Source organism: Phascolarctos cinereus, unplaced genomic scaffold (genome assembly GCF_003287225.1).
Source record: "Phascolarctos cinereus isolate Bilbo 61053 unplaced genomic scaffold, phaCin_HiC Scaffold_2;HRSCAF=192, whole genome shotgun sequence".
In the NCBI taxonomy this organism is placed as follows: domain Eukaryota; kingdom Metazoa; phylum Chordata; class Mammalia; order Diprotodontia; family Phascolarctidae; genus Phascolarctos; species Phascolarctos cinereus.
In genome coordinates this window covers 334,777,474-334,790,417 of record NW_027555625.1, presented here as the reverse complement: position 1 = coordinate 334,790,417, position 12,944 = coordinate 334,777,474, and the positions used below count along the sequence as shown (strand labels likewise).

At 42.4% G+C, this 12,944-nt stretch overlaps 1 protein-coding gene across 1 annotated transcript; it reads right to left on the bottom strand.

Moving 5' to 3' along the window:
- Window positions 1–255: 255 nt before the first annotated feature.
- On the bottom strand, window positions 256–2,042 carry INSM2 (INSM transcriptional repressor 2). Its single transcript, XM_020991094.1, has one exon. It carries the CDS (start codon window positions 2,040–2,042, stop codon window positions 309–311), a length of 1,734 nt encoding a protein of 577 aa, XP_020846753.1. The 3' UTR covers window positions 256–308.
- Between the last annotated feature and the right edge of the window lie 10,902 nt (window positions 2,043–12,944).

The following is a 12,944-nucleotide window of genomic DNA, read 5'->3' as shown; positions in this document are numbered from 1 at the left end:
ATGGGTACCTGCTATGATAATGGAAGCAAAATCAGTAATAACCACGTTGAGTGGCTTTGAAAAAGGAAAGAAAAAAGTCCTATCTAGACACAGGTAAGTCTTCATCGAGCCTTTCCATAGGAATTAACAAGTCACACAGAATTGTTTAGGGTCTCCAGTGGTTGAGCTCCAGGAAGCTTTTAGGAAAGAAAAGGAGTTAAGGAAAGAGAAAGTGGGGGAGGGGGCACTTTTACCAGTTGGTCCCGCAGCCGCTCACAAAGTCCATTTCTTACTTCCTGTCCCTGTCCCAGTCTTGTTTCTGTACGTCCTCAGCAACCGGGTCTTAGTGGCATCTGGAGCAGCAACACCTGCCGGCTTTCCGAAGGGTGACATTTGTTGATATGTCGGGTTAGACCCAAGGAACTGAAGAAGGTGGACGGACAGTGCTTGCACGGAAAGATCTGTTGAGTGTCTCCGTCAGCTCCTCTACCTCCATTTGTTTCCTCTGGAGGTGCCCCCGCTAAAGCGGGCAATAGCATTTCTTCCCGCACTGCGTGCCACAATCGGTGCTTATCTCTAATGTCGGCTGAGGAGAAGTGAGCCCCGCAAAGTGGACATGGGAAAGCAAGCTGCAAGCTCTGCTCAGTACTGTAGCCAGGGGTCAGCGCTCGGGCTGAACCCGCCTGATGAGTACCCAAGTGCTTGCGCAAGTAAGCTTGACGGCGGAACTTCTTGTGGCAATATGGACACAAGAAAACCTCAGATACCCCATCTCCAGGGCCCTTTCCTGTATTTGGGACGCGACGACCCGACTCCCTTTCAGTATATGGGCCCTGTGGTAGCTGGGGCTCAGGGTGCTGAGTGACCTTGACGTTCTGGAGGTGGCTAGCTGTAGAGTTGGAACTGTCTTGATGTTGATCAGTCCGGGAGCTGTCCTGAATAAGAGGGTGCTGACCTTCAGTACTTTTCTCTCTGCTGTTCTCCTTACCCTCGGGCAGGAAAGATGCGATGGTGCTGCAATCAGGAGACAATGAGGAGGAAGAGGAAAAAGAGGGGAGAGCCTTCCCCTCCCCAGGGACAGTGGTGGCAGCATTGGCAGGACGTGGCTTGTGCCACCGGCGGTGGGAGGCGAGATTGGCTGGGCAGCTGAAGACCTTGTCGCAATCGGGACAGCGGTACTCAACTCTCACTATACGGGAGCATCGGTGCTGGGCCAGTGCAAAAGGGTCTGCGTACTCTTCCTTGCACAACTGACAAATGTATTCACCCAGTGGCGTTCGGCTGCCTTCAAGGCCTCGGGATGGGGTCCCAGGCACCTCCTCCTTGATTTTCAACCCCAGGACTGGGGATGTGGTTACTTCATCTGCGAAACTTAACTTCCTCATAGCCTTCGGCTTCTTGGCACCTGGCACTGCTGTCCCAGACACTGACATTGACATTGGTCCAGGAGATCCCTTGTCACGATGGTCGCCCCCAGTACCCCGCTTCAGTCCTTGAAGAGTGACAGTGCGGGGAGCTGAGTCCGGCTTTGGAGCAGCTTCTGGGAAAGGTGCTAGAAGTGGCATCAAAAGCTGCTCCACCGAAGAGGGGGCAGACGCAGGTGCCACTGTGGAAGAGAGAGCAACTGCGGCTGTGCTGCCTCCCGGGAAGGACTCAGCGGAGGCAGGAGAATTGAGGCAGCGCTCCAGGAATGTACCTCGCACCTCCGCACCCGCCGGCTTAGCTGGGCTGGGACTGGGACCGGGGGTCGAGCCTCCGCCCAGCCCCCACTCAGCGCTTTCTCGCCGGCCTGGTCTGCTACTTCCTCCGGTCCCTAGGCAGGACGAAGTGCGCACGGGAGCTGACAGTCGCGAAGCCGCCTCCTTCTCCTCCTTTTCTACCTTTTCCAATGAGAATTCCAACCGCTCCGTACCCTTCACGCTTCGTTGGGGGCTGGCGGAAGCTGCTCCAGGGAAAAGAGGCGCTTCTTGGGGCCCCAGCAGCTCAAAGTCACTTTCCACCCGACGCACGCGGTAAGAACCTCCCAGCCTCTTGGTTCGTTTCACCAGAAAGCCCCTCGGCATGATGGGGTTGGGAGAATGTGAGACTGAGAGCGAAGGGGAAAAGTGAGGGGTGAAGGCTGCAGGACCCGAGACTGGAGCAGGACGTTGCTACAGCCGTCATGTTCCGGCCTTTATAGCTGAGACGCCAGCTGGGCAGAGGGGGCAGTCAACCTCGCTCTGGGACGGGAAGGTGCTGCCCAATCAGGAGTAGAAACCTGTGCCGGAAAAGGGGTGAGGGGGCAGGGTCTCAGCTTGCAGCTGCCCAGGCTGGCTATCGTGGTGGGGAAGGGGAGAGATTGACTGCTTCGCCACGCCTTCCCCGAGTTCAAGCACCATTATCTCCCTCATCCAGCAAAATCATCTACTTTTCAGTCCAGGGTTAGAATGATATCTAACTAGGACGGCCTGTCACACTAATTCAGAGTGCAGGTAAAGGGGCGGGAAACCCGCGGGAAGGTAAGCCAGTCAAAGTGTGTGGGAGGCACGACGCCCTCACTCTTCCCCACCTTCTTAGCCCGCCCACAATTACATCCTCGGGTCTCTGCGCCTCCTCCCTTCTCGCAGACAAAGAGGAAGTCTCCGTTAGCCTCTAGCGGCTAGAGTCCCCATACCCTACCGCAACCTGGCCCCGACAGAAAAACTGAAGAATTTCTAGAGATGAGAAAGCGACGCGAATTCCCCCTCCTCTTCCAGCACCTCTGGCCTCTGAGAAAGAATTGGGGTGTGGGGCTGAGACAGAAGAAGCCTCAGAAAAGAAGAGACAGACTTGCGGCCATGGGCAACATTTGGGATCCTTATTGTGACTAGGCCTAGTCAGCCCAGAAAGTTATTTGGCTGGGCGGGCAACAGGGCATTTGGTGGTCTCTATTAGCGAAAGAATGAGGGAAAAGTAAAGGAAAGGAGATTGCTGGGTATCTGTGGGAAGCTTAGTTAGAAGAAGGGATGGTGTAAATTAGTAACAGGTGAAATATCTCTCTACTTGCACTGAATTAACCTACTGATCTAAATTTGCTATTGAAGCACGTCTTAATCTGTCATTGAGACTGCCAGTCTCTGACAGCATGAGAATTTATTTGTGATTAGGAGTGCTGAGTGTGGAGATTGTGCTTCCTAGCAAACTTTTAAGGTTCAAGAAACTAGACATTTCAATGTCCTATTAGTTAAGGACTACAATATGTCTCTGATGTGTATTGTGAGGGGCAGAGGGGAGTACTGAGTAGCTTTCTTCCTTTTTCAGATAAAGTAATTTCCCGGTTCATACTTTATTCTTGTTCCTCACAAAGATATGTCTTAGCACCTCAGTCTGCCTTATACCTTGTTAGTCTATCAATAAACATTTGTTAAGCACTTGTTATGTACAGATATGATATATACAGGATAATCAACAGAGAGGAAAGACACTAGAAAGGAAACAACTATTTATCACCTGCCTACTATGTGCCGGGAACTTTGCAAATACTACTACCTCTGATCCTCACAATAACGCTAGAAGGTAGTTGCTATTATTAATCCCATTTTACAGTTGAGGAAACTGAGACAGATGAGATTTAGTACAGGGTCATACTTGTCTGGGTCATACAGCTAGTAAATGTCTGAAGCTAAATTTTATTTAAAGTCTTCCTGACTTACAAGCCCATTACTCTATTCACGGCAACACCTAGCTGCTACTAGAATTAAGAGGGATAATGAAAAGCTTCCTATAGAAGGTAGAATTTTATCTGGGAGAAGGCACAATTTTATCTGGGACTTGAAGAATCCAGAGAAGTCAGGAGACAAAGATGAGGAGAGAGAACATTCCAAATATGGGTGACAGCCAGTGAAAATGTCCCAGACTCAGGAGATGGAGTATCTTCTTCAAGGAACAGCAATGAGGCCAGTGTCACTAAATTGCAGGGTATGTGGGAGAGGTAAGGTAAAAGAAGATTAGAAAAATTGGGAGAGCAGGTTATAGATAGCTTTGAATGCCAGAGGACCCTGGAGGTGACAGGGAGCCACTGGAGTTTATTGAATAGTGGGGTGACATAGTTAGATCTGTGTTTTAGGAAGATTACTTTGACAGTTGAGTAGAAGATAGACTGGAGTGGAGAGACACTTCTGACAGGCAGACCAACCATCAGGCTATTGCAATGGTTCAAGCAAGAAAAGCCAGGATGGTAGAAGTGTCAGAAGAGAGAAGAGGGCAAATATGAGAGATGTTATGAAGGTAAAGTTGATAGATCATAGCAATAGATTGTATATGGGGAGGTGAGAGTGAGGAGTTGAGGATGGCACCTAGTTTTGGAGAGTAGGTGACTGAGAAGATGGGGGTACCTTCAACAGCAATAGGAGAATTAGGAAGAAGGGATGATGGGGTGGGGGAGGTGGCCAGGGAGACAATGAATTCCATTTTAGGTATGTTGAGTTTTATATCTCTGGGATATCCAATTTGATATGTCCAACAGGTTGACAGAGAAGTTGGGGTTGGTTAAGTAGATTTGAGAATCACCTTCATAATAACTGAGTCCATGGGAACTGCTGAGATCAACAAGTGAGATATTGTAAAGGGAGAAGAGAAGAGTTCCCAGGACAGAACTTTGTAGGATACATATGGTTAGCATGTTTTACCTGGATTAAGATCCACATGTTAATCAGGGTTACATGGTGCTTTCATATTCATAGTATAGAACAGACTCTACCTCAGGAAGAGCAATTTGTAAAAGGATATGGCTAAGGAAAAAAGAAATGTGACACTTGGTGCAAAGTGTTTACAATATAGATGAAAAGATAAGACTTGGTGGCTTGTATTCTTTTTTTTTTTTGGCTTGTATTCTTAAATCTTGTTCAAGGAACAGTAAGGAAGCCAGTGTCACTGGAGTTTGTAGAACATACATTATTGCTTTCATTTTGCAGATGAGGGAACTTAGTCATAGGAAAATTTAAGTGACTTGCTAATGGCCACAGAGTTTGAGTGAGTGATTTAAGAAGTAGAAGGCTCAAATCTTTTCGCTCCAAACTCAAGAGTTCTTTCCACTATACCAAGCTGACTTACAACATGTGGTAGGTTATAATTATTAGAATCTGTCATAAATAAAAAGAAGCAGGAAACAGATTATGTACCAGAGGACTCCTAACTAGATCAAAATAGAATGCAAAAAATTGAAAAGCTAAATTTTAACTGCAGGAAAACAAGCCATTAGTAATGGACAATGTGTTCTTCCCAGTGACAGTACTTTTTCCTAGCAAGTAGTATAATTGGAGGAGTTGATGAATTAAAAGATGTGCAGATTCAAAGACTTCAGAGTCAAAATGCATATTTTCAAATCAACACATCAAATGACCATATAAGTTGTTTTTGCTTTTTAAAAAATCTTCTCAGTCTCCTTTGCTGGATCTTCATCTAGGTCACACCAGATAACCATAGTTCTCACAGGGTTCTGTCTCTTTTTCTTCTATACTATTCCACTTGGTGATCTCCTCAGCTCACATGGATTCAGTTATCATCTTTATGCAGATGATTCTCAAATCTATTTATCCAACCATCACTTCTCTACTAACCTTCAGCTTCCCATTTCTTTTTTTTTTGTTTTTTTTTTGTTTTTTTTTCCATATGCTTTTGAGTTGAAATTTTTTCTCCCTTTTCCTCCTCCCCCACCCCCCCAAGACAGCACACAATCTGATATAGGCTTTACATTTACATACCCATTAAACATATTTTCACATCAGTGAAGTTGTAAGTACAAATTAAAACCAATAGGAGAAACCATCAGAAAGATGAAACAAAACTCAACAGAAGGTAAAAATAAGTGATAGCGATTCAACTTCCATAGTTCTTTCTTTGGATGTGGACAGCATTTTCCATCCCGAGGCCTCTGGAGATGTCTTACATCCTCGTAATGCTGAGGAGGGTTCAGTTTAACAATCTTAGTCATTGCATAACGTGGCTGTTATTGTGTACAAAGTCCTCTTGGTTCTGCTCACTTCACTCAGCATCAGACCATATAAGTCTTTCCAGGTTTTTCTGAAGTCAGCCTGTTCATCATTTCTTATAGCACAATAGTATTCCATTACATTCATATACCACAACTTGCTCAGCCACTCCCCAACTGATGGGCATCCTCTCAATTTCCAATTCTTTGCCACCACAAAAAGAGCTGCTATGAATATTTTTGTACATGTGGGTCCTTTTCCCATTTGTTTGATCTCTTTGGGATATAGCCCTAGAAGTGCTATTGCTGGATCAAAGGGTATGCACATTTTTGTAGCCCTTTGGGCATAGTTCCAAATTGTTCTCCAAAATGGTTGGATCATTTCACAACTCCACCAACAATGTATAGTGTTCCAATTTTCCCACATCTTCTCCAACATTTATCATTTTCCTGTTTTGTCATGTTGGCCAATCTGATAGGTGTGATGTGGTACCTCAGAGTTTTTTGATTTGCATTTCTCTAATCAATAATGATTTAGAGCATTTTTTCATATGACTATAGATGGCTTTAATTTCTTCATCTGAGAACTGTCTGTTCATATCCTTTGACCATTTATCAATTGGGGAATGGCTTGTGTTCTTATAAATTTGTCTTAATTCTCTATATATTTTAGAAATGAGGCCTTTATCAGAGAGACTGGTTGTAAAAATTCCCAATTTTCTACCTTCCTTCTAATCTTAGTTGCATTGGCTTTGTTTGTGCAAAAACTTTTCAATTTAATGTAATCAAAATTATCCATTTTGCTTTTCATAATGTTCTCTATCTCCTGTTTGGTCATGAATTCTTCTGTTCTCCATAGATCTGATAGGTAAACTATTCCTTGTTCTCCCAGTTTACTTATGGTATCAGCCTTTATATCTAAGTCCTGAACCCATTTTGACTTTATTTTGGTATATGGTGTGAGATTTGGGTCTATGCCTAGTTTCTGCCATACTCTTTTCCAGTTTTCCCAGCAGTTTTTTTCAAAGAGTGGGTTCTTATCCCAGAAGCTGGGGTCTTTGGGTTTATCAAATAATAGATTACTATAGTCATTGACTACTGTGTCTTGCATATTTAACCTATTCCACTGATCCACCTCCCTATTTCTTAGCCAGTACCAAGCAGTTTTGATGATTGCTGCTTTATAATACAATTTAAGATCTGGAATTGCTAGGCCACCTTCCCCTGCATTTCTTTTCATTAGTTCCTTTGATATTCTGGACCTTTTGTTTTTCCAAATGAATCTTGTTATTATTTTTTCTAACTCTATAAAATAATTTTTGGTAGTTTGATTGGTATGGCACTGAATAAGTAAATTAGCTTAGGTAGGATTGTCATTTTTATTATATTAGCTGGCCTACCCATGAGCAACTGATGTTTTTCCAATTATTTAGATCTGATTTTATTTGTGTGAAAAGTGTTTTGTAATTGTGTTCATAGAGTTCCTTGGGTTTGTTTCGGGAGGTAGACTCCTAAATATTTTATAATGTCTACAGAAAGTTTAAATGGGATTTCTCTTTCTATCTCTTGCTGTTGGGCTTTGTTGGTAATATATAGAAATGCTGATGATTATGTGGGTTTATTTTATAGCCTGCAACTTTGCTAAAGTTGTATTATTTCAAGTAGTTTTTTATTTGATTCTCTAGGATTCTCTAAGTATATCATCATGTCATCTGCAAAGAGTGATAGCTTTGTTTCTTCTTTGCCTATTCTAATGCCTTCAATTTCTTTTTCTTCTCTTATTGCTAAAGCTAAGGTTTCCACTACAATATTGAATAATGGTGGTGATGATGGACATCCTTGTTTCACCCCCGCTCTTATTGGAAATGCTTCTAGCCTGTCCCCATTACATATAATGCTTGCTGAAGATTTTAAATAGATGCTATTTATTATTTTAAGGAAGACTCCATTTATACCTATGCTTTCTAGTGTTTTCAATAGGAATGGGTGTTGTATTTTATCAAAAGCTTTTTCTGCATCTGAGATGATCATGTGGTTTCTGTTGGTTTTGTTGTTGATATGCTCAGTGATTCAGCTTCCCATTTCTAATAGCTTGTTGGACATCTCAAACCAGATGTCACACAGACATCTTTTTAAATTAAATCTTGTTCTCAAAGATAAGCCTTCTCTCCCTCTCACTTTCCTCTGTCCCGCTGAGAAAGAAAAAGAAAATCCCTGTTACAAACCTATATAGTTAAACAAAACAAAATTTCTCATTGGATATTCTCATTGGTCTAAAAAATATATGTCCATCACTTCTTTCAGGAGGAGAGCAACATATTTCATCATTTCTCAGGAAGTTCACAAGTTTTGTATGTACATATGTATATTATGTGTATGTATGTGTGTATATATACATGGACGCATATGTGCATTATGCTTCCAAGCTTATATGCATATACATATACGTGTATCTGTATTATGTGTATGTGGTTTCCAGGGTTATGCGCACATGCACACACACACACACACACACACATACGTCAGCCAACATCCACCTTCTCACATTCTCTCCGCCACCTCCAGGCAGTTAAGAAACATAAGAAAAACAAATATGTATAATCAATCAAAACTAATTTCCACATTGGCCATATCCAGAAAAATATTTTTCATTCTCCATTCTGAATCCTTCATCTCTCTCTCAGCATATGAGTACCATGTTTCATGTATTTCTCTGTGTGTGTGTGTGTGTGTGTGTGTGTGTGTGTGTGTGTGTGTATTCTTCCCTCCTTTGACCAGTTCAGATGAGAGTGAGGTTCAAATGTCAGTCACTCCTCACCCTCTTCTCCTTGTTTGCATGGTGTCTACTGCTATAACTTGATCATATGAGATAATTTCCCCTAATTTTTCTTCCATTTCTCCCACCATTTTCTTCTTCTCTTTTCATTCTTTTCTTAAGGTAATCAACACATAACAGAACAACTCTCAGGCCTTGTCTAATTGGACTCCTTCTACAAACTCTGAGTTTGATAGGGCTTAGAGGGGACATATGTATCATTTCCCAATATTTGAATGTAAGCGATTTATCTTTGCTTACTCCTTTATCATTGTTTACTCATGTTTCATTCATGTACCTTTTTATGTTTCCCTTAACTCCTGTGCTTGAAGTTTAAAATTTCTCCACAGTTCTGGTCTTTTCATCAGGAATGCTTAGAAGACCACTATTTCTTTAAAGATCCATTTTTTCCTCTCTGGCATTATATTCAGTTTTGCTGGGTAAGTTAATCTTGACTGTAAGCCAATATCGTCTGCCTTCTGGAATATTGTATTCTCCACTCCTTTGTTGTGATAGTAGCTAAATCATGTATGATCCTAACTGTGACTGCTCCGTACTTGAATTTTCTGTTCAGTCTGCTTACAGAATTTTTTTCTTTGACCTAGAAGTTCTGGATTTTAGCTATGATATTCCTGGGAGTTTTCATTTTGGGGTTGCTTTCAGGAGAAATTTTTGCTTTTCAGTGAAATCTTTCTATTTCCCCTTTGCCCTATGGTTCTAAGAGATCTGGATAGTTTTCTTTTAAGATTTCTTGAAATAGCATTTCGGGGGGGGGGGGGGTTTGTTCGTAGTATTCAGATGGTCCAGTGATTCTTATATTTTTTTCTCCTCAATATGTTTTTCAGATCAGTTGTTTTTGTCAGAAGATACTTTACATTTTATCCTATTTTTCAGTCTTTTGATTTGTTTTAATATTTCTTGATGCCTCATGGAGTCATTGGCTTCTATTTGGTCCATTCAAATTTTCAGGGAGTTTATTGGTAGGGCAAGGTTTTATATCTGTTGTTGACAAGCTATTAATTCCCTTTCCAGCTCTTTCTTTAATGATTTTAATTTATTTGACATTCTTTTTTTCCTCAGGTGCTTTCATTCCATTTATAAAAACATAATTTAATTCTTTAAAATAAAACTTGCTTCTAGGAATTCTAGTTGTGTTTGTGCCCAAATTTTCTTCTTGCTTGTAGATATTTTGGAGTCATTCTCTTGGATTTACTTGAATCTCTCTGACACCATAATAGTAGGTAGGATTCTTTTTCATTTGTTTGTTCTTCCAGCCTGCTTCCTGACTTCGGACTTGATGTTAGGTCTGATTCTTCAGCACTTCTGGAGGTCAGGTCTGGCCTGGTCCTGTTGCTGCTTTCTTGAGGTATTGAATCTCAGGAACAGGCTGGGGAACTGCAAGCTTTCAATGTCCCAAATTGGCCTGATCCAGGGTGATGTTTGATTGGTGCCACTCCCCAGTCTGAGCTTTTCAGGTTCCAGACCTGAGTTTGGTCTCTGAAGGGGAAAACTGCTGATGGGTACAGCTTCTCTCAGCTGGGGTGGGGGTGGGGGGCATGAGGGAGTGGGATGGTGGATTCCTGTCCTGATTATTCCTTTGCAAGTTGGGTTAGATACTGGAACAGAGCACCTAAAGTCAAAACCAAACTCTGGCTGCTTCTGCTGTTTCTACTTACTTCTGAACTTTATTCTGTGTAGTTTTAGACTGACCAGGAGCTCCCCACCCAAAATACCATTCTCCTGAGAAAGGTCCCTTCTTAATCTGCCCTGGATCTGTGATCCAGAACTGGAAAGTTTGCAACAAAGCTGCAGCACCTGTCCCCATCTCAGTGCCCCAATATGGATTTGGGGCTGTTGCCAGTACAGGTCTGGGATCTCCTCTTGCCCTGGTACATAGCCTTTTCCCAGGTACTAGGGTGCTCATGCATACTGTGACTTTTTCTGGATTTGGCTATCAGGCTTTGGTCTAAGGCATTTTCTAGATGTGTTTGGATGAGTTTGTAGATGAAAGGCCACCACGCTGCTTCCTATCGATCCGCCATCTTGCTCTGCCCATTGTCCTACACATCTGAAGTTCAACATGTCCAAAATGAGATTTGTTATTTTTTCCTCAAACCCTCCTCGCTTCCTAATTTCCCAATTATTTTTTTTTCGAGGCAGTTGGAGTTAAGTGACTTACCCAGGGTCACACAGCTAGTAAGTGTCAAGTGTCTGGTCTGAGACCGGATTTGAACTCAGGGCCTCCTGACTCCAGGGCCAGTGTTCTATCCACTGTGCCACCTAGCTGCCTTTCCCCAATTACTTTTAAGAGTACCATCATCCTCCAGTCACCCACACTCCAAACCTAGGTGCCATCCTCATTCTCCTAATTCTCCCCATTCACTCCTCATTCTCTTTCATTGCTCATCTCCAATTTATTGCCAATTTCATTTTCATAACATCTCTCACATTAGCTTTCTTTTCTCTTTTGGTACCTCTACCATCCTGATGCAGGCCCTCATCACTTCTTGCCTCGATTATTGTTGTTGGTCCTTTTTCAAAGAGGACCAGTGTGGGGTCCCAATTGGGAAAAAGCCATAAAATACAGTAATAAATGAAAAGCTATAAAAATCTAAACTCTGTGAAAGGTAGAAGTTCAAAATAGTGACCTGTTTACAATCATAACTTAGGTACTGAATTATATTTTAGACACTGAGTGATAACTTAAGCTATTATGACCTATGGAAGCCAAAATAAGAATATAATGATGTATATGTGACCAGGACATGATCAATACACAAACTTATGTTTGGACATAACATTTGCTTAACTCCCAAACTCATCACTAAGAAGAAAACCAAAAACATCCCCCAATCAGTAGTGATGTACTCTCTAGCTCCTCCTGCCTTTGTCTGTTTTCTATAATTACCATGGGGATTTTGGGGGTTCTTTAGCGGAGATTCACTTACTGGTTTGCCTGCTGCCCCAGACTGAGGATGATTACTATCTTGGCAGGGATTCATCATACTGCCCCAAATGTAAGTAACCCGAATTGATTAAACTACTACCTATAATCAATCTGGAGCTCTTTGGCCTCATCCTTTGATATAAAAAGAACACCCCACAGTTATAGGGGAGGTACAAGGTGGCAGAGGGATTCCAGACCTTACAATCAGTGACATCACAGGTGATATCTTGACTAGTGGGTGAATTAGATTTAAGGCAAAGTTGTACAAAGTCATTAGCCCCATTCTGTCCTCCAGAGTCATTAAAGTACAGTGACAGGATAAAAGTCAAGACAACTGACAATGGCCCAGGATGCAGTGGATGATCTTGGTGTCTTCAATGTCTGACCAAACTCAAAGCATTTCATAGCACCTGCTTCAGCCTCCTTCGTGGCCATTGGAACAAATTGTTTTCACCTGCCTATCCCACCAGGGGAAGTCTTCACAGACATCCCCCTTACTCACCGACTAGTTTTATGCCTGTCAATTGCCCTTAACCTGGTTTAGCCCATCTGCAGAAGCAGTGGCTGCTGTGCATGCTACCGTTCCTTGGAGCCATGGATAAGAGTTGGGTGACAGGTGGACACTAAAGATGGATGAACAGCCCTGAAAAGGGCTCACACCAGAGGTGCTTAGTCCTCCCTAAATACCCTGTATACCCCCTGCACTATTGTAATAGCCTTCTGGTTGATCTGTTTGTAACAAGTCTCTCTCTACTCCATTCTATCCTCCACTCAACTGTCAAAGTAATCTTCCTAAAGTACAAGTCTATGTCAGCCCACTACTCAATAGGTTCCCGTAACTCCTTATTACCTCTTATAGATCCTCTATCTGACATTCAAAGCTCTTTGTAACCAGCCCCCCCCAACTTTTTCTGTTTTCTTATATTTTACCTCTGCCACATACTGTGCAAGGCAGTGACACTGGCCTCTTTGCTGTTTCTCAAACGAGATGCTTCATCTCCTGACTCTGTGTTTGTACTGACTATCTCTCATACCTGGAATGCTTTCCTTTCACTTCCCTGACCGCTGAATTCCCTGTATTTCTTCAGGTACCAGCTAAAATCCCACCTTCTATAGGAAGCCTTTCTAGATCCTCCTCAATTCTACTACCTTCCTTCTGTTCATTATTTCCAATTTATTGTGTGTGTGTATACATATATCTATAGTATATAATACATATATGTATATATACACAGATACACAGATACATACATACA

Coding starts and splice junctions, on each gene's coding strand:
- INSM2 (XM_020991094.1), bottom strand. CDS start 2,042: ATGCCGAGGGGCTTTCTGGTGAAACGAACCAAGAGGCTGGGAGGTTCT.